This window comes from Vicugna pacos, chromosome 25, assembly GCF_048564905.1.
Source record: "Vicugna pacos chromosome 25, VicPac4, whole genome shotgun sequence".
Lineage (NCBI taxonomy): Eukaryota > Metazoa > Chordata > Mammalia > Artiodactyla > Camelidae > Vicugna > Vicugna pacos.
Window position 1 is genome coordinate 10,047,527 of NC_133011.1, and position 24,565 is coordinate 10,072,091.

The following is a 24,565-nucleotide window of genomic DNA, read 5'->3' on the forward strand; positions in this document are numbered from 1 at the left end:
AAAAATAACAGTACCTTTCTCATGAAAGAGGTTCTTACGCCAATTTCAGCTTATCACCTATTTACGGAGGTCAGCTACAAAGGTAAATAAAATAGCATAAAATCACTGTGCACTGTTTAAGGAATTTTTATTAAAGCAAGAATTTTATAATCCAAATTACGTTTCCTTGCTCAGTTATCAATTCTGTTATTTAAAACAGAAGTGACATTCTGAGCTATTCCACAGTAAAGAATTACAAAATTAAAGAAAGGAATGCTTTAAATTTTTGTACTCTGCTGAAAATTCTTTTTTCCAGGGTCTATAAAACATTAATTTGTTTTTATATTTTACTATTTTTTTGTAGTTTTTTGTTGTTTTTAAATCAATATGTAATCTAGGACTAGCATTATGTTTGCTAGACCTGGCATTTGCTCGGTACATAATGTTCAAAGTTTCCTTTCCTTTTTTTATTTATTTTATATTTTGCAATGTTTTTTTTCCACAATATTTAAGTTTTTCGATGTTTAGGTATTTTTCTTCGGTGAAGCACAAGTTTCTTTTTCGTGGTCCCTGATCAATCTGTAAATACGGGGAAGAAAAAGATTATGATCACTGAATTTGTTGAGACAAAACTTAATGATCCCAACCACTAAAAAGAATGGATCATTACATAAGTGATACATACATTTATATATTATTGCATACCTTAAATTTGCATAGTATTATGTCGAAGAAAAATAAGAGGACCAGTACTGGCTTGGTAGCAGTAATGCCCCTGGCCAAATCAGTCTGCAGCCCATTTCTATTTATTTATGTGTTGGCTGTGGCTGCTCTCACATAGCAACAATACAGGCCAAAAGGCAACTGTCACTGCTGCCACCCAAGAAAATGTATAAGCTATGCAAAGAGCCGACCCCGTTAAAGACATCTGATACAAATGACTATACAAAACGTTTGAAAGCATCACCCCCAGGATAACAGGTAAAATTTCCTTTAATTATTGTATTTGTACTTCTCTTTGAAAAAAATTAGCAATACATTTGGATTAATGGTAAAATGAGATGTTGCTCTATTTCAAAATATGTTCAAACTGTTAAAATAGATGAAGCAAACCAGAAACACAGGGGGAAGGCTCACTTTAAACAGTTGGAACACCAGTGGCACTGTTAACTGCTTTCTGGGCAGCCTCTTTAGCTTGGTGGGCTTGTAGTACAGCTACAGCTTCATCAACCTGAAACAGGAAAACAAATTGGTTCTCAAAAGTAGTCATTAAAAGGTAATTCTGAACTGACAACACATTGGCCAACAAAGGCAAACTCCTTTTCTCAGACGAAAGTGGAAAGAACTGTTATTAAAAAAACATTCCAACTCAATCTTTATCTTTCGTGTTCCATTCCACCACTGCTCTAGAATTGTGAGCCTCTTGTATCTTTTATTCTCTCCCCACCAAAAATCCCCCAAAGTTGAGAAATAGCAGCAAATATCCCCATCCTCCGATAAAGCAGCAGCACAGATAAGGGAGCGTGGACGCTGGAGTTAGAGACTGGATTTGAGACAAGCCCTGCCATTCACTAGTTGCTCCGTGTGCGCACAGGGCAAATTATCCAACCTCTCTATGCTTCAGTTTCCCCACCTATAAAATGGGGGTAATAGCACCATAGGTTATTATCAGGATTTATAATTAATATTTTATAAAACTCTTAGAACTGTGTATGGCTTGTATAAAAACACTTATAAATGTTCTATAAAAGAATGTGTAGTTAAGAAGCTGCCAGATAAATGATGAATTTAAATTACTTTAGAACGGAGAGACTCTGGAGACTCGAGCATATGAAGAAGTTCTGAATTATCAATCTCCAACAACATGCCAGTGATTTTACCAGCAAGAGAAGGGTGCATGGCTTGAATTAGAGGGAAGAGCCGTTCACCTAGGAACAAAAACATTCAAAAACTCCTTCAATCAAAAATGTCTTAAGGCATCTACCATATTAAAACTGGGGTTTAAGAATCTCATATATAGCAAATAAATGCTAACCCATAATCCACCACTTCAGTATCTTTCATAAGAAGACTGTTATAAAACAGATTAAGATCCACCACAAGGCAATTAATTCTTGGCAGTATCCGTTTGCCGGGGAGAAAAAAAAGGAAGCTATATTACTATTAAAGTGTTAAATCTGTGCTCAGACAAAAATCAGAGTGGTTTACTCATCTGTTTCAGATTCCTTCTTCCAAAAATGTGATGGGATTCCATCATGGCAAGTAATGCCCTATTAACCTATCCATCAAAGGCAACATTTTAATAGCTTTCTAGACTCTAAATTAATTAGGCAGGCAAACTGGTGTAATCACCCATGCCAATTCAGAGCCTGCCACCCCAGGTGTCATTTTTAGGTGCAAGTGTCTTCCTATCTGACTGGGTGGTACAAAGGTCCTTACCCAACATTTGCTTCTGCTCTTGCGGAGGGGCAGATGCCAACATGGAAGCAGTCAAAGGCTCCTGACCTTGTACATGAACAGCAGGCTAGAAAGAAAATAGGAAAATTCCTAAGTTTAAAGTACAAACAGTCATCACTGCAAAATCACTGGATATAAAGACAATTATCTGAACACAAACAGAAGCTGGGTGAGCTAAGTGCTCAAATATTATGAACACATGAGACACTGACTTTTCTTTTTTATCTAGAATATACTCTAGAACCATATTTCTATTATGATCAATGACAGTCTCAGTTCCAGAGTTCAAATAAAAAAGGGTAAGCCAAATATCACAAACTAAACTTTATTTCACCCTTCCTTCTAACTATGCCAAACAAAATTTTCAAGTCACGTAAGTACTTCAGGATGCGGACTGCTGAATGCTTGTCTAGTTCCTAGAGTCTGATGTATAGAAGACATTTTTACATACTACCAATTAACGAGACCTCAATTAACAAGATGTTCTAGCTAGCTTAATCTCTCTTGTACCATATAGCTGTCTTCAATGTCTGACTGTGATAAAGGACTGACATCTTTATGAAGAAATCATTAAACCCACACCTGCTGCATGGTGACCTGTGGCTGTGCATTAAGATGCTGCTGAGGATTGCGGACGCCCGCAGCGTATTTATACTGCGGAACTGTGCGAACAGCAGGAGTAGCTGCAGCGGCAGCAGCTGCAGGACGTGGACCCATCGTCTGTGTTGATGTGTTAGCTTTAAAAAAAAAAAAAAAAAAAAAAAGAGAAGAAAAAAGGTTGTATTCACCTTGCTACTTCAAACTGGAGACCAACGTTTACAGGAAAGGTTAAGGTAAGACTCACCAACACGCTGTGTCGACATGACTCGTGGAACCTGTGAAGAAGCTGGTCTCATAGTACTAAATGGTGGTCTAGGAGCGGCTGGGCGGATAGCACCGGGCATATTTTGGAATGCTACATTTAAAGATATGAATGCACGTTAACGGGAAAAACTCACCAAAAGTGTTCATGCTGCTTTTTTAGAACTGAGGTTTGCACAAAAGGCTAAAAATGATCAAATATAAATACCATTTAAAAAACCTTAGCCTCCTATATCTGCCATTCCCCCAGACTTATCAGATCAGAGCATCAGTTAATAAAAAATTTACATTCATACAAAAACAAGTACTTATTAATAGCTGAACACAATACATGAACCTGGCCTCAAGTGTTCTGCAATACAGCATTGTTCCATAGGATAAGGCTGAAAATGCCTGGACCCTGGTCCTCGTAAAATAAGATCTTTACAACTACTGCCTGTTTTAAAAATACAAAATTGAGTTGGATGCATTCTCAAACTTGTCATAAAGGAAAATCAAACCAGCACTGAAGTTACTCTCTCAAAATAAGACAGAAATGGTGAAGCATTTTATGCTTCTTTTCAAAATACAAAATGTTAGGATCCCCAAAATGAACACTTGTAACCATAAATTATGAAAAGCAACAGTTAACATACTGTGGGGATGTAACAGCAAATTTGCCTCATGTATTGTTTTTAGTCCAAACCCTTCACAACCTAGGGAAAAAAAAAGAGCTTACGATGAGGTCTGGCACCCTGAGCAGTCCAGCGAGGACTTGGTCTTAGTTGAGCAATTTGGCTAGGAGGATAGTATGCAGCACGGTTCTGAGTCTGCAGGAAGCAAGCAAATGTATCAGCCTCAGAAAAAGGCAAATAATGCAACCAATTATACGTTCTCAAACCATCTAGCAGATCCTCACCCAGTAAGTCCTTTCCAAATCTAACTGTAATTCACGTCTTAACGTTTTCATCCTAAGGCTTTATTAGTTTTTTTTGGGGGGGGGCACAAAATACTAGAATGACCGAATAGGAAAACCTGCATGAGGTATTCGTTTTCTTCTAAAACCTACCTGTGGGATAGCTGCCATGAAGTAACCTGAAGGAGGTGCTGGCTGGTAGGGGTTGATTACGGGGTTGGGCACAGCTCTTACACTCGCCATTCTCTGCATATATTGGTTAGTGAGGTGAGCCTGGCGCTCTTCTTTGCGCTGAGCTAAAGCTACATACAATGGCTTGGTGGCCACAATTCTACCATTCATTTCTGTAACTGCTTTAGTGGCTTCTTCTGGGGAGGAGAAACATACAAAACCAAAACCTTTGCTGCGACCACCCTCCATCATAACCTGTTAAAAGAGAAAAAAAGATTAATGCAATGGTAGGATGAGGCACAGAAGGGAGAACATTACTATTTAGTCAGTTTTAGCCATGGACTCACATTTAACTAAACTCTGTCAATGCTTTCATTATGTTTTCCGTAGTTTTTCCCTTAATACCAAAATATTAAGGGTAAACTACATGCATGCATGATCCTAGTCAAGCAAAAGAGGAAGTAAAGTGGTGGAGGTACAATAGCAACTTTCAGGTCAATCGATTTTCAATATTAAGGTTTCGTTTCTAAGCACATGGAAGGCCTACTAAACTTAAGCACCACTAGAAACACAATTAAAATCTGACTATTCTAGCAATTCAAGCTGACAAGATGCTTTATTACTCTTTAGAGGAAGGGAAAGTGGTTGAACTTTGTAAGATCCACATTTAAAAAAAATTTCACATTCAGGACCATAAGGGCTATAAATATTGGGAACATAAACAATATTCAGGAAGCTTCCAATGACTGTGAAGATCTTTTAAACAAGCAACGAGGAGAAGCAAAGACGTCACTAGCCCTGCAATGCACACAAGCATGCTATCCAGCTACCGTGATAGCATGCTGGTGGCACAGGGACAAACCAAGCAGCAATAAAAACAGAGTCCAATGATCTTACATAAATGTGGAATCAAAACAACCAAAAACTGGACTCATGGATACAGGGAACAGATTGGTGGTTGCCAGAGAAGCAGGGAGTTGGGGGAAAGGGGTGAAGGTTGCTAACAAGTACAAACTCCCAAGTATAAAATAAGTCATGCGGGTATAATGTACAACATGGGGACTACAGTTAATAATACTGTATTATATATTTGAAAGCTGCTAAGAGATAGATCTTTGAAGTCATTACAAGAAAAAAACTTTTTGTAACTATGGTAATGGATGTTGACTGGACTTACTGTGGCCATCACTTTGCAATATATACAAATACCAATTATGTTATACACCTGAAATAATGTTTTAAGTCAGTTATATCTCAAAAAAAACCCTCAAAAAACCCAAAAACAACAAAAAAACCAGAGTCCAGAAACAAACCCATGCAATTATAGGAATTTAGTATGTTGAAGCTAACACTTTAAAACAGTGAGGAAAAGACAGACTTTGGACTATCCAGTACATGGTACACAGGGATAATTTTGAACTAAGTTAGATCTCTTATTCATATCTCATTGAAAAAAATCCAATTGCCAGATTCTGAATCTGAAAACAAAATGCAAAAATACGGGGAAAATCTAAGATGACACAAGAACCCCAAAATCTTAAGTGGAAGATGTGGAGAAAATACTTGCAATATAAAACATAGGGCTGACGTGAAATTCTCCCCAAATCAATAAAGATAACCAATGCAATACAAAAACATGTCAAGAACAGGCAAACCCAGTAAACACACGAAAAGCACATCTTATTTAAAAAGATGTATACCATTTTCTACTAAATTGACAGAGCTAGTAGTAATTTACCTTGTTAAGTCTTTTGGACAATCGTATTGATTTTAAACACACATACCCATTAACCAGCAATTTCAATTCCAGAACTTCATAAATACTGACATGTGTGCAAAGATATATGTATAAGGATATTTATTAGCATGTGGGTCTAACAGTGCTTACATGCGAAGCAACCCAAACGCTCAACAACACAGATACAGTAGAGTTGTTATGGTACATCTATACCATGACTATTCAGCCCTTAGCCAAAAAATGAGAAACACCTGAAATTAGTATGTACCTAGATCTACTGTTAAGTTAAAAGGCAAACTGCAGAATATGTATACTATGATCCTTAAACTGTTTAGATGTACACAAGAACTGCACAAGCATGGAAAATATCTGGGGAGGCCAAACTACTTTTGGAGACTGAAAAAGAAGGGAGGGGTCACCTTCTACTTTTTACCCTTCTGCCTTGATAAATTTGTTTTTTTCAGCAAACATTATCAAATTACCATAATGACCTCCTCCTCCAGAATAAATTCTTGCCAAATTTTTCACCTCCTTGCCAACAGTGATATTATGATCCAAAGGACCTCTCAAAAACGACTTAATAAAGACCCTTCTTTGTAAAACACACGTGCTGCATACATTTGAAATAAACTGATGGACAATATTCAATTTAAATGATTTTCAGGGAACATACTGAAATAAACACACTCGGGAATAGATACTATCACACAAAAGCACTGGCTGAATAAAACACAGGACAACTACATCACTTTCACTTCTAGGTGTATTCCTCTACTGTGCCGACAATACTTCCTCACCATTGTAGAAGTTTCCTCTGTCAATGGGGTTGCCAAGCAGATAAAAGATAAGCCACGAGGTCATTCATTCCAGAGCACTGCGTTTTAATTTTTCCTGTGCTCTTCTGGGAATCTGGTTAAAGTTTTAGACACACTTCCCAACCCCGCCCCGAAATACACATGCATAAAACTTTATATACAGAAGGGTTCCTGGACCATGGTCACCAGAAAAACACACCTAAGCAGAGGTTCTTACATCAAAATTCCAGAATTTAAACTAGAATCTTACTGCTGTATTTCTTAACTTTTGATTTCAAATAAACCAAGTATATGAGCTCTGTCTTTACTATTAGTGGGCTTTAAGTTTGACTCCCCAGAATGAATTGTGTAAGTGAACATAAATTAACCTGATGGAAACAGTTATGGTTCCCTAACAGACTGCCTTCTTTAACCAGTAAAATAACTAGTTTAACAGAGCATAGAACCGTGCATATCATATAATGATCAATTACTAACTATGGTCATTAAACACAGCCTTCCTCAGGAAAGAATTCAGAATTCATTATCTTCAAAAAATAAATCAGCTACAACATCCCAGTCAAATCTGAATATAAGTTTCTGTAGCAATGAAACAAAAACATGATTTTCTGAAAAATGAAAGACTGATTTTTTTTAGGGAAGAAAAAACTATCTGGCTATTTATTTACAAAGAAAGAAAAACTCTCCAGGACAAAATATGAAATTTATACAAATTCATCTATGTACACGGATTTTTCCCAAATCTTAAAAAAGCACATCATATGCTTTACCTTTGCACTAGTGATTGTACCAAACGGAGAAAACTCTTTCCGGAGACGTTCATCATCAATACCATCATCAAGATTTTTCACATAAAGGTTAACACCCTAAAAAAGAGGAAAAAAAAAACTGTAGAAAAAGGAAAAAGCGAACTACAGTGGTACTGAAACACACTTCCTATTAGCTTATCCCATGCTTGGCCCACATTTCTTCTCCTTTTCTTCTCTCAAACCCCCCAGTTACCTGGCAGTAGCTGAAATGAACATAAAATAGCTGTCATCTCTGTCTTATTTTTGCTTCTTCAGTTAAAAAACGAACCTGGTATCTGGTGATCCTATCTTGCTTCATCTGTTCAAATTTGCGCTTAAGTTCCGTCTGCCGTTCCACTTTTTTCTGGGCTCGACCAACATAAATTTGTTTTCCATTGAGCTCCTTTCCATTCATCTCATCCACAGCCTTACAGAAATCGCAAAAAATTTAATTACTAACTGGCAATACAGAAATTCATTTTTTAACAATGTAGGATATTTGTTAGATTATAAAAGCTGAAGATGGACCCACCACAAAAATAAACAGGTTTTATGACAGTATAGATTCCCTATTTACACTCTCAAGACTAATATATAAGATTCAAGTAATTCAAAATACACATTGAGACAAACATTTAGAATAGCCATTGGTATGCAAGTATCTTTCAATACAAGAGCAACTCAACTTTATACCACCCATTTCTTACTATAAAATACAGAAAACTCACACTGCCTTTGATTAGTATATTTTAAAATATATTTACATTTAAATAAATATATAAATACATTTATTTTAAAATTTAAAGTCTTACTTTCTGTGCATCTTCATGCCTTTCAAAGCTTACAAATCCAAAACCTTTGGATTTTCCACTCTCATCAGTCATTACTTTCACACTTAAGGCAGGTCCTAAAAAATTTTTTTTCACATGATTCAAAAGATACTCCATACAACATTTAGTTTATACAGTTCAAGTTTCAATATATAAACTAATGAAAAATATAAAAATGGAGATTAAAATAAAATCCCAAGCCCCCAGAAATTTATTCCTCCTCTAACCACCCTCTCCAACAATGGGCACTGAATACTCTCCTTAAAGACTCTCTATTAAGAAGCTAACATTCTATTCCCTGAAGCATTCCTCCATTTAAGGAGATATGTTTTAGACAACTGTAAAAGATGCAGTTTTATTCTTAGCACTAGCACAAAACAGATGGCTTATTTTAAAACAGTCTGATTTTCTTTAACAAGGTTTTGAGCCCTGGCTCACTTGATTTTCAACAGGGAGTAGAAGGAAACACAGGGTTTGCCCGTTAGGAAGACACAGCAGAATCACCTGCAGGGAGTGGCATGTTTCTGAAGACACATCGTCCCCCAACTCTGTCAGTGAAATAGACTTAACTGAAGTGGGTACTATCTCAGGTGGGTGGGGGGAAAAGGGTTAAAAATCACATGACTACAGAGAAATTACAAGATATATGGGAACAGATACTGTTTCTTTTGAATGTGCCTCTGCCCTAAAGCTAAACTTCCCAACTGGCTATGAAAACAGCCAAGAAAATATCTGACAAATCTGCGTATTGATGGTCAACCCACACAGCATTTATTCATTAAGGATAGTTAACAATCCAACTTTAGAAACAGCTTCTAACTAAAACAGAAGAAACAAGACATGAAATATACAAAAGCCAGCAGCCACTATTTGGAGTAAGATGCAAGAAATGATGTCACTTATTTTCCTCATCTTATACAATTTATCTTTGTGCAAACTGAAATTTTTTGCTCAAAGTAGAGGGTTCAATGTGGCATGCCAGCTTGACAACAGAAAAATATCAATTTCCTAATTCTTTACAATTTGAAACACTTAAGGAAAAGAAGGACACCTGCTTAAGTTCAAAAGGAAAGCAAAGGATAAGGGGCAAGCAAATCATCTGCAAGACCACAATTTTAAAGTTCATCATCTGATCAAGTACATAACTAGAGTTTAATGAAGTTACTCTGAAATTCAAGAAAAGAGCAGTTTAAGATCCCATGGATTCAAAAGGCCATCCCAAGGAGCTATCACTGGAAAATATGGATCTTTGTCTTTGAAAGTCACTTAAAAAAACTGCTCAAACGTGATGCTGAGACTGGCCAAAATATCCTAAAGCTGGACAATTATCCTGTCCCATAATTAAAGACTACATTCCAACCTACATTGGCTGTCACAAGCAATGCCTCTGATGAGATGGGATCTGTAGGTGCATAAAACCCAGCACAATTTAACACAGCAAAACCTTTAAAAATCTGTTTCAATTACAGTGATACCTTACTGTGCTATTAACCTTTAAACTGGATAGAACTTTTATATGCTACCCTGTAGTATAATGGACTATCAGTAGCTTAATCCAAGTAACTATAAATGTTTTAAAGTACCATGTTAAGTCTCATTCATTTTTTAGTATAAATTAGCCAAAACTTAATGTTGAGCATTACTCAGAACTGACTATAAAAATTTAATTCAGACACATTACCAAACTTGCCAAAGAGATCCTTAAGGCGCTCATCATCCATGTCTTCTCCAAAATTCTTGATGTAAACATTGGTGAACTCTTTTGCCCTAGCTCCAAGTTCTGCTTCTCGTTCTTTACGAGACTTAAATCGTCCAACAAATCTAATAAAATATGTAAGAACTATAAAATTAGGTTCTATTCTATGACATTCAGGTTAATTAAGACTGACCATTGATTCTGTAATAGTTACTGATAATTTCAGATCTTTAATAAAGAGCGCACTATAAAACAGAAATAGGGCCTTAAGTGAAGAAATGAAACTATCAAATGTAAGCACAAACCTCTTAACTACAATCACATAAAGCTTTTCTTAATACACACTCCTCTCCTTCCCTTTTAGCTAACCAGGGTTAAGGAGATTTGTCCATCAGTACACGAGTGGGTGTACGCCTGCACGCCAATGAGAAGATACAAAGGCTTTCCATCATTGCCGTTTCAACATGGCTCTTACACTTTGTTTGCAATCTTCTAAAATAGAAATTTAAACTATCAGGTTCTCTACTCTATCACACAACAGCCTGGAAGAAATTCCTTTGCAGCATTATCAACAAAATGTGTTTTAAAAATTTAGGTTTTTCCCTAATATAAAAGTAGAACATGTGTCATTAAAGATTGTAATATACATCAAAGTGGAAAAAAAAAACCCTCTCATATTCCCACCCAAATCATGACCGACTTTTAATAGACTGTTTTGTTTTCTGTGTCTAAGAACACTAGTTCAGCACAATTTATCACAGGAGATTCCCATAATTTTATTTCCTTAACTCCTGACCCCACACCCTATATGGCAGTACTTTCCCACATTATTAGTTTTGTAAATGTTCTCAATGCAAACATTATTTTCTATAGTGGACAGCACGACTTTCTGCCTTGTACATAATGCCGCAACTTCATGAGACTTTGGTATTTGTTCATAGGATAGAGCTGCAGAAACAGCATTCAAGGGTATATAAATGATCTCAAGTTTATACCTACAAACTGCTTTCCAAAAGGGCTTTATAACTTTATACTCAAAACAACAACGAATCAAGTTATTTCAATCTTTTTCCATTCTAAAGCATTGCCAACAGTCGTAAGATTTTCATCTGGAAATACTTATGACGCTGAATATTCCCCTCATTTAAAGATGTACTATTTTTAAGAATTAGCCTTTGTAAACATTGTTCACACTGAGGAGCTGCTGGTTTTCCTAGACTACACGGAGTTTTTACATATTACAAAGTCTTTCCTTAATCATGCAACAGACATAGAATTCAAACAGGTTAACACCATGGGCATGACTTCTTCATGTATGGACTGACCACACCACTTGATGCAGCGGTTTATAAGAACCACACCTGAAGAGTGATGTAGCTGACTTGTAAGAACCAAGCCCACTTTGTGTGCAATCACTGCAGTTCATACAGAACATGAAGTCACATATTGCTTACAATAAGACTTTACGGCTGAGTTTGCTCAGATAATTAAGCAAAGTCCACCGGTTGTGAGGATAAAAAATTTGAGATTTGTTATTTCTTTGGGCTCATAAGATCTGTATTTTTACAACCTGTAGCAGAATCAGCCTTATAGGTTTCATCAGTGCCATGATTTTAAGTCTGCAATTTTTAAGAACAAGTTTACTTCAGGAAAGATTAACCATTCTGGTTTAATCCCAATTTATCTTTACATGGGGAAGGGTGCCAAAAGGTGTTGAAACAACAATCTTTAAACTACCATCAATAAACTGTGGGAGTACAGCCAAGGGTCACCATGGGCTCTAAATTTAGACCACTGGGTTTGCATCCCAGCTTATCTGTCATACCAGCACGTAAATACAGGCAAATTATTTCAGCCACAGCTTTGAATGCAAAATGGACTAATCACTACCTTGGGAATTATGATTAAGTTTCTGCCTGGATTCCTGGTTTTCCAACTATGCACTTATTTTAGAAAGCTTTATTTATATCCCGGCATACCTATCTTCCCCTGTCTTTTTCTTTTCGGTTTGAATGCTGACCAATCATATTAGTTCACTGTTATTTGTATGTTACACTAAATATGGAGGAAAAACAATTATAACATCCACCAAAATGTGGTATTATTAATTTTCACTCTAGCTCTATCTCCTTAAGAATATATTACCTGTAAAATGAATGAATTGATCTGAACTATTAAAAACTGATTTGAAGTATGATTAAATGTTTATACTTACACTTTGCGATCATTTAGAAGCATCCCATTCATTTTTTCAATAGCTCTTTCAGCTGCTTCTTGTGTCTCAAAATGCACAAATCCATAACCCTTGGAACCATTTTCATCACAAACCACCTAGGGAAAAATGTATACCAATTTTTCATTATTTGCTATTGATTTAACATTTTTCCAGAGTTCAGAGATAACTTGTCAGCCATTTGGGAAATAAAGATATCCATTAACAGAGAGCATAGTTGCTAGTTTAAAGAATAAACTACAAGTAGCTAAAACACTGTAAGTATGTTTACTTGTCACATTTTTGCTTACCTTACATGAAAGGATGTTACCAAAAGCAGAAAATGTATCATACAGTGCTTTGTTATCAATAGATTTGTCCAAATTTTTAATGAATATGTTGCCCACTCCACTTTTGCGAAGTGATGGATCACGCTGAGACCACATGATGCGTACTGGCTTGCCCTTTATAACATCAAAATTCATGGTGTCCAAAGCACGCTCCGCTGCAGAAAGGACATTTTCAAAGTAAACGTTATTTTGAAACTTCTACATCCAACTTAAAATTATTATAAACTACTGGAGAGGGAATGGTTGGGCACATGGTCCCTCTACCTCTTTACATTTCAAAATGGCTGGACCTTAACTCATACCAGTCTAGATTTTAATTGTATAACACAATAACAGAAACCCCAAATTTCCCAATGTTATTGGATGACATATTATTGATAACTAATGTATTTCTGAAACAATCTCTTCCTTTAACTGCCATGAAATTAAAAGCACCTTTCTGATCCTAGTCAACCTAAAACCGAGATTCCCCTTCACAATCTGCTTAATGAGCAATATGAAAGACACTCGCAGACCACCCAGAGTAGTTTATGGATTTTCAAGCATTTTAAACTTCTTCCCTATTACTTGGCAAAACTGACTGTTTCACTGCTTATCACCGTCAGTATTATTAAAAGGAAAAAAAAAAAACAGTCCATTTTCTTAAAAAAAAAAAAAAAGTCCCTGACTTACTGGGGGAATTTCAATGATTCATGGCTTAACTTCCCATGGGAAGGTAAAAAACATGAAAGGCTTTATCCATTCAGATCAAGATGTGAATCAGGCCTTCAAAAACTAGTGAAACGGGGCATACTTCACTTTAGTAAAATACAAAATTTCTGAAATACCAGGCCTACAATATTCACAATTCACTAATAATACTTTATTTACATATAAAACCAATTTTATCTTAGATCACTTATTTACTCAGGGAACTCATGATTAATCAATTATTTCTGGATAGTGCTAGAAAACTTAAACTATCCTATGATTTCAGAGTCTATGAAGGACCAAATTATGTGCACCTGTACCGTTAAAGAAATTCAGACTCCGAATGGAAAAATGTATCTTTAAGTACAAAAAACTAGTCCCTAACAAGGGCGAACACAGTCCATTTGAATGAAGTCCTGAAACACCAATTTTCACAAATTCCATGCTAATTTAACTGTGAAGTTAATGAGAGGGCAAATTTTCCGGCCACTTCTTTCTATAAATGAAAGTTTCAGTTTCTAGAAGATAGTGACAATCAGCTGTCAGCTCATTATCAACTGACCACACCTACTCAGCTCCCCTAGTTTTTTAGCTGACTTTGCTTGAGCTTCTTTTGAATGAGTCACCTCTTCCTATTAAACTGGTCACTTTCAGAAACTACTCTAAATGTAGCAACAAATAAGAGAAGGGAAAATTGAAAACCACTGGAAAATTTAAGAGAATACTTTGTATACATAAAAATGAAATAAATAGAAGGTAGAAAGATGCTACCTTCTTTTGAGCAGTTACAGTACTGGTCTACTGGCACAGACTGTTAATAGTGTACTGTAACCATGGTAACCTGAAGTTCAACTTTTCAAATCCCAAGAAATTTTAAGAATTGTTTTTTTCAGACTTATAACTGTTAAATTTAGAAAGAATAACAGCCACTTTCAAGAATTTCCATTTTATAGGCTCTAGAATTTATTCTAGTTTTCTCTGTCAACCCTAGTTTGCCCCCAAAATATCTTCCCTGATCTTATTTCATCTTCCATTCTGTGATAAACCTTGTCCACAGTTGGGAAGAACTGTTACAGAGTGACATTTGGAGCTACTGCCTATGGAGTGAAAGGGCAAGAAACCTGCAGTGCAGTTTTGTAACTTCTGGTTCGGTGTCACTAAATAGCCTGCCTACCCCAAAATCTCTAGTGAAAAATTGATCATTAAATAACTCAAGATCTGTTAATGAAGTAACTTTAAATCCTACCCTTATGGCCTTTCCTACAAAAAAAATTCCTCATATTTTATACTTGACATGTATTCAAGCAGCCTGGAAAAAGGGCAAACTTGGGCCATAAAATCAAGTGAAAATTATTTTTCTAGTCAATTGATCCAGATAGAAAAATCCTGGCAACTCATCAGGCCATATTTCTTATGTTTGCCAAAATTTGGATTTTTCTGCAACTGTTTAACTTCAAATCAAAAATACAAGGTTAGCTGCATCTTTTCCCCATAAATTTCAAGCTAATTCTGTTACTTTGTGACCAATCTTTCCCAATAATGTATAGATATTCTGGACTACTATAACGGTCCAGTCCACAGTACACTCAAAATTGATGAACATTTTAAAGTAAAATCCCTCATAACTGTAGAAACTGTTTCAGAAAGGAAAAAAATATTCTGAACAAATTACCAGTACTATGAAACTAACTTGATCAAAAAACCCAAAACGATCTTAATTGCCTGAGAAAATGATGGCCTTCAAAAGGGTCATCTTCCACATCCCCTCCTCCTACGCTGCTGTTCATGCTGAGTGAGAAATGAGTGAGAAATGCCTCAACTAGGGGAAAACCCCCAAAGCACGTTTACACTTCTAGAACCATTAGTCACTGACAAGTTAAGAATGAAATCATAAAACCTGATAGCCACCACCAGAACACCATATTAACTTTATTCTAAGTTCCCGTGGCTCCCCCAGGCGATTGGGCCAGTAGCAGGAACAGGCCTCGGGCCTGTGAGGTTACAGGGCTCAACACGTGGTATTTTTCAAGCACCGAAACGCACTTCCTCCCGGTCCTGGGGCGCCGGTAAAAGCCCCGGGTGGTGGGAGCGCCTCCACCTATTATCGGGGAAGGGGGCTCGGAGCTCTGCGCCCCAGAATCCGGCAGCTACCGGCTGGAGCGCCGCGGAAGAAACCAATCTCACCCAATCTGCCGGCGCGTCATCACCCTAAAGTTTGAGAGCCGCTAAGGCCCAGAAAATGGTCGCAAAGGAGGAAGTGGCCCGGCGTGCGAGGGGCGTGCGGCTGCCGGCTGCGCGGGTGCCGCGGGCACGGGGAACCGGAGTCCAGGCGCCCGAGCCTCTCCCTGCTGGCTCTGGGTGGGGGGTGACATGCCCTCCCGCCCCCTCCCCCCGGGCCCGCCGGCCTAGCCCGCCTGCCGCAGCCGCCTGAGCCTCATGGCCGCCCGCCCGCCCGCCGGGCCCGGCTCTCACCATCCGCCGGCTGCTGGAAGTTCACATACGCGTAGCCCAAGGAGCGGCGGGTGATCATGTCCCTGCAGACCCGGATGGAGAGGATGGGCCCGGCCGGGCTGAACTTCTCGTAGAGCATCGCCTCGGTCACGTCGGGGTGTAGGTCCCCCACGTAGAGCGAGGCCATGGGGTAGCTGGGGGCGCTGGGGTTCATCTCGGCACGGCTGCCCGCAGGGCCACAGGCCGCGACCTTTCCGTGAGAAGAGAGCGAGTGCTGGGGCCGGGGGCCGGAGCCGGGGGGAGGGGAGCGGGGGCAAGCGCAGAGGGACAAAAATCAACCGGAATCGAAAACTACTCAACGGCCGCAGAATGGGGTCGATCCGCTGCCGCTGGCTGCCGGCTGCCGGTTGGGGAGCGAGGGTTGCGATGTCGGGTCCGGGCAGCGGGAAGGCCTCGGTCTCTTGGTTCCTTCTTGGAGCTGCTGCGGGGCCGCGGGCGGGCGGGTCGGTCTCGGCTGCTTCACCGGGTTATTTTATAAAAGAGGAAGAAAAAAAATAAAAGTCTCCGGCGGGGGAGACGCGGATTTTTTGTAAATTTTTTTTGGGTTTTTTAAAAGATTTTTTTAGATTTTTTTTGGATTTTTTTAATAATAAATGTGTGTTCCGAGCCCGGAGCACACACTCCGCACTCTCAGCACTAACCGCCGGGGAGAAGGGGAAGCACCGCCTCCTGCACCCTCTACTTATACCCCCCGCCGCACTCGCCCCGCCCTCGCGCGTCTGACGCCAGGGCCCTACGCGAGCGTCAGCGCCGGAGGAGGAGGAGAAAAGGCGGCGAGGGGGAGGAGGGAAGAGAAAACAGGAGGAGGAAAGAGCTGAGAGGAAGGGAGAGGTGGCGGCGGCGGCTGCTGCGGGTGTGGGGGTGGGGCTGGGGCGGAGGGGCGGGGCCTCTGCGCACGCGCCGCGGCCGGGGCGGGGCCTGCACTGTGTAGGGCCCGTGGGGGGGGGGGGAGGGGAGGGGAGGGCCGGCTCGCAGGCGGCTCTCGGAGAAGTCTGGGACGGCCCCTCCTCCCACACACCCCGCCCCACCTCCACCCGGGAGGCGCGTTAACCCGTCACCGCGGCGGTGGGCGGCGCGCGAGGCTTCCGGGTTCCTCGGCGCTAACCACCCCCCACGTGCGCGGCCACCCGGGCCTCTTCCCACCGCGGCCAGCCCTGCGCTACTCGCTCCCGCTCCCGCGGGATGCCGGGCACGAGTGGGCCGGCGTGATCCCTCCCAGGCCCAGTTTCCGAGACGTGGGTGAAAGGAGTAGGACTGGCTCCCCGGGTCTCCTACCGGACCGCACTACGAGTCCCAGCGAGCAGCGCCGCCACGCGCCTCGGCCGCAGAAGCGGTGGCTGCTGGGAGCTGGAGTCCCCAACGGCCGCGGCGCTCGCTGACTCCAACTGGCCGCCCGTGCGAGGACCCCCAACCGTCCTGGCACTGGAGCCCGGTCGCCGCCCCGCGGTGCTGCCCGTAGCGCAGGGGGGAGGGGAGGGGCCCTCCGACTGCTGGTCCTCTGGTTTCTGAGCCCAACATCCTCATCGGTATCCCCAGTGGATGCTGTCGTTGGCCGAAGTGATTTTAATTTGGAAAAACTATTCTGGGGTCTTTGTCCGTTTCCCTTTTTAAAGTGTCGTGATCACTACTCACTTAAGGTGCTAGGTTGGAATCACTCATTAGTGTTATTTCTGCCGGAAATGTATTTGAGGTAGAAAACAAGACTTGAGAAAAATAAATGTTTTCCTTTAAAGTATGAATCTATCAGTCATAAGGGCACCACAGACTTACAACCAGGCAAAATTAGGAATAGTCTAAACGCAGTTTAAAACAAGTTTGTAGTTAGCTGTGGGCTTTAATAGGAATGCTAAATGTAATGGATTGATAACCATAAAACATAACGATAATAGGAATGACATCAAGTCAACATACAAATCCCACTTTAAGGTAGTTATGTACTTTGCAGTTTTTAAAGCACTCGCATAAACATCCTATCGTTTGTTCCCTACAGCAGTCTTGTGTGGGAGGTGGAGCAAGTGGTAATAATTTTATTTTACTTTAAAGGAATGGTCTCAAGTTAAATAATTGCTCAGTTCATTCCTTAATTCAATAAACTTTAATGCGTGCCAAATAAATTGCCAGGTGTGGACTGGGTACATTATTCTGTAATTAAAATTTAAATCTGCAGAATTCCACGTAAGTGCTACTTTGTCCCTATTTTGGTAGGAAGAGGATAATATTTTGGAAAACATGTTGCCTTAAATGCTTTATTAAACAAAAGAACAAAACTGAGGACTGTGCTTTAGGAAGGCACATCTGATACTAGATGATAAATCACCACTCAGTCTATTAGAACTCTGTGGTTAAAATCAATCCATCCATATATTTGTTGAATGCCTACCACGTGTATCTGTAAGGAAGATAGATGACAAATTCCTGTCCTCAAGAGGCTTCTGATGAGCTCTCTGTTAATCATATATATAATGACAGTCACTAAACTCCAATCCCAGTGCTTTATCTGGCTGTGACAATTTATTAGATTCTAAATTTCTTTTCTTCAGAAAATAAGAGGATGTAAATTCCATTACTGTACTTTAAAACAAAAGGTGACTTCATTTTAATATTTTCATTAAATTACTGAACAAAGACAATATGAAAAACCAAACAGGGATAAAAGAAGTGCACACATTAAAACAAATATGAAGGAAGATCACCTCCAATAACTTGGAAATTAGATTACACCAAGAGTTAAAACTACCCAAAACCATACGTAATTGCTAAGATTATCTATGCAGAGGCTTTTACATATACCTCTGGTAGGGAAAGATAAGAGTGCAGGCTCTGGCAGACCTCACTAAAGCCTCATTATATTATTTACTTATTATTTATCATTATTTTATTTATTTATTATTTAAAGGTGAAAAAGAAATGTTCTGCTTGGAGTCTAGAAAATTTTGTCAGAGAGCAAGAGTTTGGCAAGCATTCTCTAAGGTGGGTTTGGATGCGCAGGGCACTAGAAAGGGCTTACTCCCAGGTTTCACTAGCACCTTGATTAAATAACTCAAAAGACCGCTCTTTGTTACAATACATTTTGAACAAGGAACCTCCCAATTGATAAGTTCAACTAATAGCTAAACCTCCAGGGTGCCCTGACACAAGAAAGGGATACTCTTTCTTGGTATGGTAAGCAGAAGGGATGGTAAACAGGAGTATTCTAGGCACTAGAAAGGTATACCTTTTTTTTTGGAGATTAATAAATGCTAAGTGGGGGTGGGGTGAGGGTATGGCTTAGTGGTAGAGGGCATGCTTAGCATGCATGAGGTCCTGGGTTCAATCCCCAGTACCTCCACTAAAGTAATACTAATAAAATAAATAAACCTAATTACCTCCTCATCCCCCTTCAAAACAAACAAACAAACAAACAAAAAAACAAAAAAACAAATACTAAGGGAAGCAAGTTGGCCAGCAGGACTTCTAGCAGCTGTGGTTCTTGACATTCAGTGGGTGTCACTATCATATTTTAGAGATGTACAATGGAGTATGTATGAGGAAGACTAGAAGCAAAGTCCATCCCTGGGGGAGGGACAGAGTCAGAGCCCATCTCAGAAGGAAACAGGAGTGGGATCTGGAACCGAAATCAGGAACTTACTGCCTTGATCCATCATTCACCTCTTTTTCTTTCTGTCCAACCAGCTCCTTTCTCTCAGATTAGAAACCTGTCTTTCTTACCAAAAATCAAACAAACTTCTCCTTAATGACATATTCCTCTCTAATTCACTCTTTTCACAGCCAAGATTTTTATTTCCACTCCTCATCTCTTCTCATCTTCTCTTAATTCCTAAACACGACCACAACACGACCACAACACTGACTGCTCACATCTCCACAGCCCCTCTACTTGCCCTGCCAACAGTCACCAACAATCCCCCTTCTATTTGTCAAATCCAATGGACAGTCTTCAAGTCCAAGTCCATTTTGCTTGACATCCGCAGAATCTAACTCTCTTTTCCTCCCTTTTTTCCCCCTTGACTTCTGGGCTACAACTCTCCTGGTTCTGCCCCACTCTCAGACTATTCCCTGTCTCCTTGTCACCCTCCACTGACCACCAGGTTGGGCTGGGTACCCTTCCTCTGGCCTTTCCCCACCCTACCCCTGTGCCCTACCCTACCCACTGCATTTATACCACATTATATTAAAATAGTCTGTTTCTGAGCTGTCTCCCAAAATCAGTTGTAAACTCCAAATGAGAGCATAGGTCCTATTTATCTGTATTCCTACCACCAAGCATGAAGCCTGGCACATTGGAGGTGCTTTTTTCTTTTTAAGTCTAACCTCAGAGAGGCGGCCAGCCAGGCTTATAGACTGATGACACGGGATGTGGGTTTATAGGGAGGTCTCAGCCTGAAGTTTACGTGGGCAGTTAGGGCTGTGTTCAAGCTCAGACCACGTGGCCTGCTATACACCACATCCAAACACCACAGGCTACTGGCGGGAGTATTTCCCAAAATACTGGCTGGGTGGTCATTTCCAGTGCTGAGCTTGGAGGTAGCACCCGGAGATAGGCAAGTAGGGACAGTCATGGCTGCTGGGTAAAAAGAATTTCTGGACCTCCAAAGCTGAGGACACCACACCATGGCAATCCTATGGAGGTTCTGTCACCCTTCAGAGGCTATCAGACAGCTTTGCTCTTTAACAGTGTGATCATTTCTAATAGAGGTAATTAAGTTCACAAGTAAAAGGCAGAAGATGGAATATCTGTCAATTCCCTTTGACTCTTTGATTCACCACTCTCATTTTTCTCTCCCATCATTTCTTTTTGGTCTTAAAAAAATGTGCTGGCTATGTTTATCTGGCTTGCCTGTGAATATCCAATTTTAGATTGCAAGCTGTGGGACAGAATAATGTCCTTCTATCTGCAGCGTCTCACTGCGGGTGCTGGAGAATGCCTAATGACATCAACATCATTCAATTAACCTGTTTTTATCTTAGCGAATAAAATGTAAAGTTCACCAGAGAACTTGCTCACTTGAACCTCACTAGAGATTTATAAATAATTTCCCAGGATCTTTTTGGAAAATGTCCAGAATAATTTATGGTATTTCACATAATGTATGACAAATTAAAGTTGACTGGTTTTTTAAGATCTTTAGGTAATACTGAGAAATATATTTGAGCTGAATAATAAGGGAATATAGCAGCCCCCTCCCAACTAGAGGGATATACTTACTGTATATCCTTGAAACAGAAAAATATTCAACAATGTCCATGATAAGACCCAAATTATACAATATTTAAATTTAGCTATCTGCTTCTTTGGTTTGCTGGGGTGGTGAGGAACACAACATCTACTCAAATTTGTAAATTACCATGCTCATGATCTGAAGATTTCCTATAAGAGCCCATTCAAATTTTGTTTTCTCCCTATGCATTACATATTTTCCTCATACCAAAAGAACAAAGTAAGGAATTTGTCTAGAGTTTGGAAATTGGTTCTGTCATTGTGTGTCAGATGATGTAACATGACATTACTTCTGAGAAAATGGCTGCCAAGTAAGAAGACATAGATCTTGAAACAAAACCCACTTAGAGTCATAAACATAGGCTCATAAGCAGAGAAACAATATTGGGAGAAAAGGATCACTAATGGCTTTATTGTGGAAGAGAATACGAAACTCAGAGAAACGTCAGAATACTGGGGTTTCTTACAAAATGCTCTTCTAATGGCACAGACATCCATGTTAAACCAGTGTTTGTCATAATGGTAACAACAGGGCTACTATAATAACAAGTCATAGCACCACCTACCTAACAGGATTATTGTGAGACCCAAATATGATACCATATGTTAACTTAAGTTACATAACATACAGTGCTACCATTTAATGAGCAGCTCCTATTTCTGTAAATATAACCACACATCGATTTGGCAGATAATAAACTGAAATTCATGGCAGAAGTATTACACAGAGACATACAGACATACAAAAGACCCAACCGTCACAGTCCTAAACTAATTTGGAGAGCAGAAAATTGCAATGGCTGCATTGAAATCATGTTAAAATTAGATGAGTAACAACAACAACAACAGAAAAACTAAAGTCAATTGTCTATCTAGGGTGTGGATTATGTGGGGAGGGGTCAACGCAAGAACTTTGAAATGGATTCTACTCTAGGACCTTGGTTCCTAAGGCACAAATAACCTAAGTAGATAAGTTAAGGCATAATGACAAAGATATATTTCAGGTAAATAGAAGAAATTTTATTAACACTAAGAGCTAATATCTATGGAGCACTTACATGCCTCCTCTCAACGGCCCTATCAGGTATGAAACTACAGAATTGCCAGTGAGGAAACTCAGGCTTAAAGAAGTCATGTAACTATGATTCAAACATAGGCTGTGCATGATCAAAGAAGGAGATCTTTGAGCTAGGAATTCAGGTGGCTAATACTTAGGATAATGAGAAGAAAGGACATTGTAAGGTGGAGAAAATAACATGAGGAATGTCATGAAGGTGGAAATAAGCAAGATGTGTTGAGGGTATGGGAAAATCTTTTGGCTGAAAGAAACACAGCAGACAAAAGGGAGTAAAGGCAAGTGAGAGAGTGAAAGAGGGGAGCAAGTACAAGGGAAAATAAATAAGGGCTTGAATATTGCAAAAATAGATTGGGGCTTGAATGAAAAGGGAGCTCAGGATCTAATCTTCTGACCTCATGGTTTATCGGAAGGTAATTCTGGTGGCAATGTAAAAGTATTGGATTTGAAAGAGCAGAGACAAAGGGAGACCAATTAAAATATTCTTGGAATGGTCCCACTTTGCTCTTCCTGAAGGTGAGTTAAAGAAAACAAGTCCCTTAAAAAGTTGTGGTATGTTTATACAATGGAATACTACTCAGCCATAAAAAATAATAAAATAATGCCATTTGCAGCAACATGGATGGATCTAGAGATCATCATTCTAAATGAAGTCAGCCAGAAAGGAAAAGAAAAATACCATATGATATCACTCATATGTGGAATCTAAAAGAATTTTTAAAAGGACACTATGAACTCATCAACAAAACAGAAACAGACTCACAGACATAGTAAACAACCTTATAGTTACCAGGGAAAGGGGGTGGGAAGGGATAAATTTGAGAGTTAGAGATTTGCAAATGTTAGCCACTATGTATAAAAATAGGTTTTAAAAAGTTTCTTCTGTATGGCATGCGGAACTATGTTCAATATCTTGCAGTAGCCTTTAGTGAGAAAGAGTATGAAAATGAATATATATATAATATGCTATGCATGACTGGGCCATTGTGCTGTACACCAGAAATGGACACATTGTAACTGACTGTACTTCAGTAAAAAAAAAAAAATTAAAAAAAAAGAAAGAAAACAAGTTCTTACTGTCTAATGAAAAGAAGCAGACAAATTTATTCAGGAAGATACTTTTTTCCTGTAAGAAATCTTAAAAAGGATTTATTGTGTAGCTCTTTATATAAAAGATACTGAATTATAGAATTCATTCATTTGTTCCCTACAAATCAAATATTTATTTAGGTCTACAATATGTGCTTGTTTAAGGCCCTGCGTTTAAATACATAGACCAGGGAAGTCTTTATCTTCAGGGAGCTTATTCTCTAAAAAATTGGGCAAACGTCTTAGTGACGTTACAAAAAAATGCAGTCACAATTTTTACGTGAAACAGTAGGAAACTAACAAGATGGCTCTTGAGTTGTTCTGGCTGTACTTCTAGCTAAACTGATCTTATGACAACAAGCTTCCCACCCTGTGCACTCTTTTCTTAGAATAACTTATCCTTTTACCCTAGAGGTCTTGAAAGAAGGTCATAGACCCAACCTCAAGAAAATGGGCAGACCCTCCTAAACTCCACGGTAACAACAGCAAGTTCTTATCAAGATGAAGAGAATGTAACACCCTGTAAAACACTCTGATTGTTATCACCTTTTCTGTTCCATCCAGTTTTTCTTATAAACCTCAAGACCCCAATCCCAAAATGGGCTCACAGTCTTTAAGGCACTAGCCTGCTGTTTCTCCCTTTGCCTGGCAAAGCAATAAAGCTGTTCCTTTCTGTCCTCCCAAAACTCTGCCTCCGACTCTCAATTCGGCTATTAGGGTACAGAGGCTGGTTTTGTGGCAACACTTGTGGATGTTTTCCTTTTGTCAACTCTTAACAAGGGCATATTGTAATCCAGCCAAATTACTTCTGTTGAGAGCTAAATCTGGCATAAAGCTTACCAAATCTACAGAAATTGATGGTCCTGTAATCTTTAGGCAACATATCTCAAATATTGGTGGGCTTTTTTAAAAAGACAGATTGCAAAAAAAAAAAAAGAAAAAGACAAAAAAAAAGAAATAAAAAAAAACAAAAAAATAGAAGAGTTAGATTGAAGTCAGTTTCAAGCTGAGGTCTCTGGTAGGTGATGACTAAGGGACAACTATTCTGGGTTGGTGATTAAAAAGATATATATATATTTACATACACACTTTACTCATTCAATATATGTTTACTAAGTGATATATTAAGAACCTTGAAACATTGCAGATATAGAAATGGACAAGAGAATCCCTGTCTTAATGTATAATAA

At 39.3% G+C, this 24,565-nt stretch overlaps 1 protein-coding gene and 1 long non-coding RNA gene across 3 annotated transcripts; one reads left to right on the forward strand and one right to left on the reverse strand.

Moving 5' to 3' along the window:
• Positions 1 to 110: 110 nt before the first annotated feature.
• PABPC1 (poly(A) binding protein cytoplasmic 1) lies at positions 111 to 16,452 on the reverse strand. 2 transcript variants are annotated; one of them, XM_072949520.1, is made up of 16 exons: positions 16,294 to 16,452; positions 15,955 to 16,183; positions 12,754 to 12,947; positions 12,446 to 12,561; positions 10,225 to 10,355; positions 8,517 to 8,611; positions 7,994 to 8,131; positions 7,687 to 7,782; positions 4,346 to 4,618; positions 4,016 to 4,106; positions 3,281 to 3,391; positions 3,019 to 3,173; positions 2,419 to 2,503; positions 1,777 to 1,907; positions 1,117 to 1,210; positions 111 to 558 (listed from the first exon to the last, which is right to left on the reverse strand). In XM_072949520.1, the coding sequence occupies exons 2-15, from the start codon at positions 16,145 to 16,147 to the stop codon at positions 1,118 to 1,120; spliced, it is 1,902 nt and encodes a 633-aa protein (XP_072805621.1). In that variant the 5' UTR covers positions 16,148 to 16,183; positions 16,294 to 16,452; the 3' UTR covers positions 111 to 558; position 1,117. The 2 variants fall into 2 exon arrangements, with proteins under 2 accessions (XP_072805621.1, XP_072805620.1); XM_072949519.1 differs by having other exon boundaries at positions 10,216 to 10,355.
• A 498-nt stretch (positions 16,453 to 16,950) lies between these two features.
• Positions 16,951 to 24,096, forward strand: LOC140689244 (uncharacterized). The gene is made up of 3 exons (XR_012064122.1): positions 16,951 to 17,630; positions 18,890 to 18,963; positions 23,788 to 24,096. It is a non-coding gene; the product is annotated as an uncharacterized lncRNA (long non-coding RNA).
• The last annotated feature ends 469 nt before the right edge of the window (positions 24,097 to 24,565 follow it).

What these genes read in the sequence shown, in the direction of transcription:
- PABPC1 (XM_072949519.1), bottom strand. Translation starts at nt 16,147, where the DNA reads ATGAACCCCAGCGCCCCCAGCTACCCCATGGCCTCGCTCTACGTGGGG. An exon ending in GGCATGAAGATGCACAGAAA is followed by an intron (nt 8,132 to 8,516) that starts GTAAGACTTTAA and finishes GATTTCTGTAAG; the next exon opens with GCTGTGGATGAGATGAATGG. An exon ending in CATGTCGACACAGCGTGTTG is followed by an intron (nt 3,174 to 3,280) that starts GTGAGTCTTACC and finishes TTTTTTTTAAAG; the next exon opens with CTAACACATCAACACAGACG.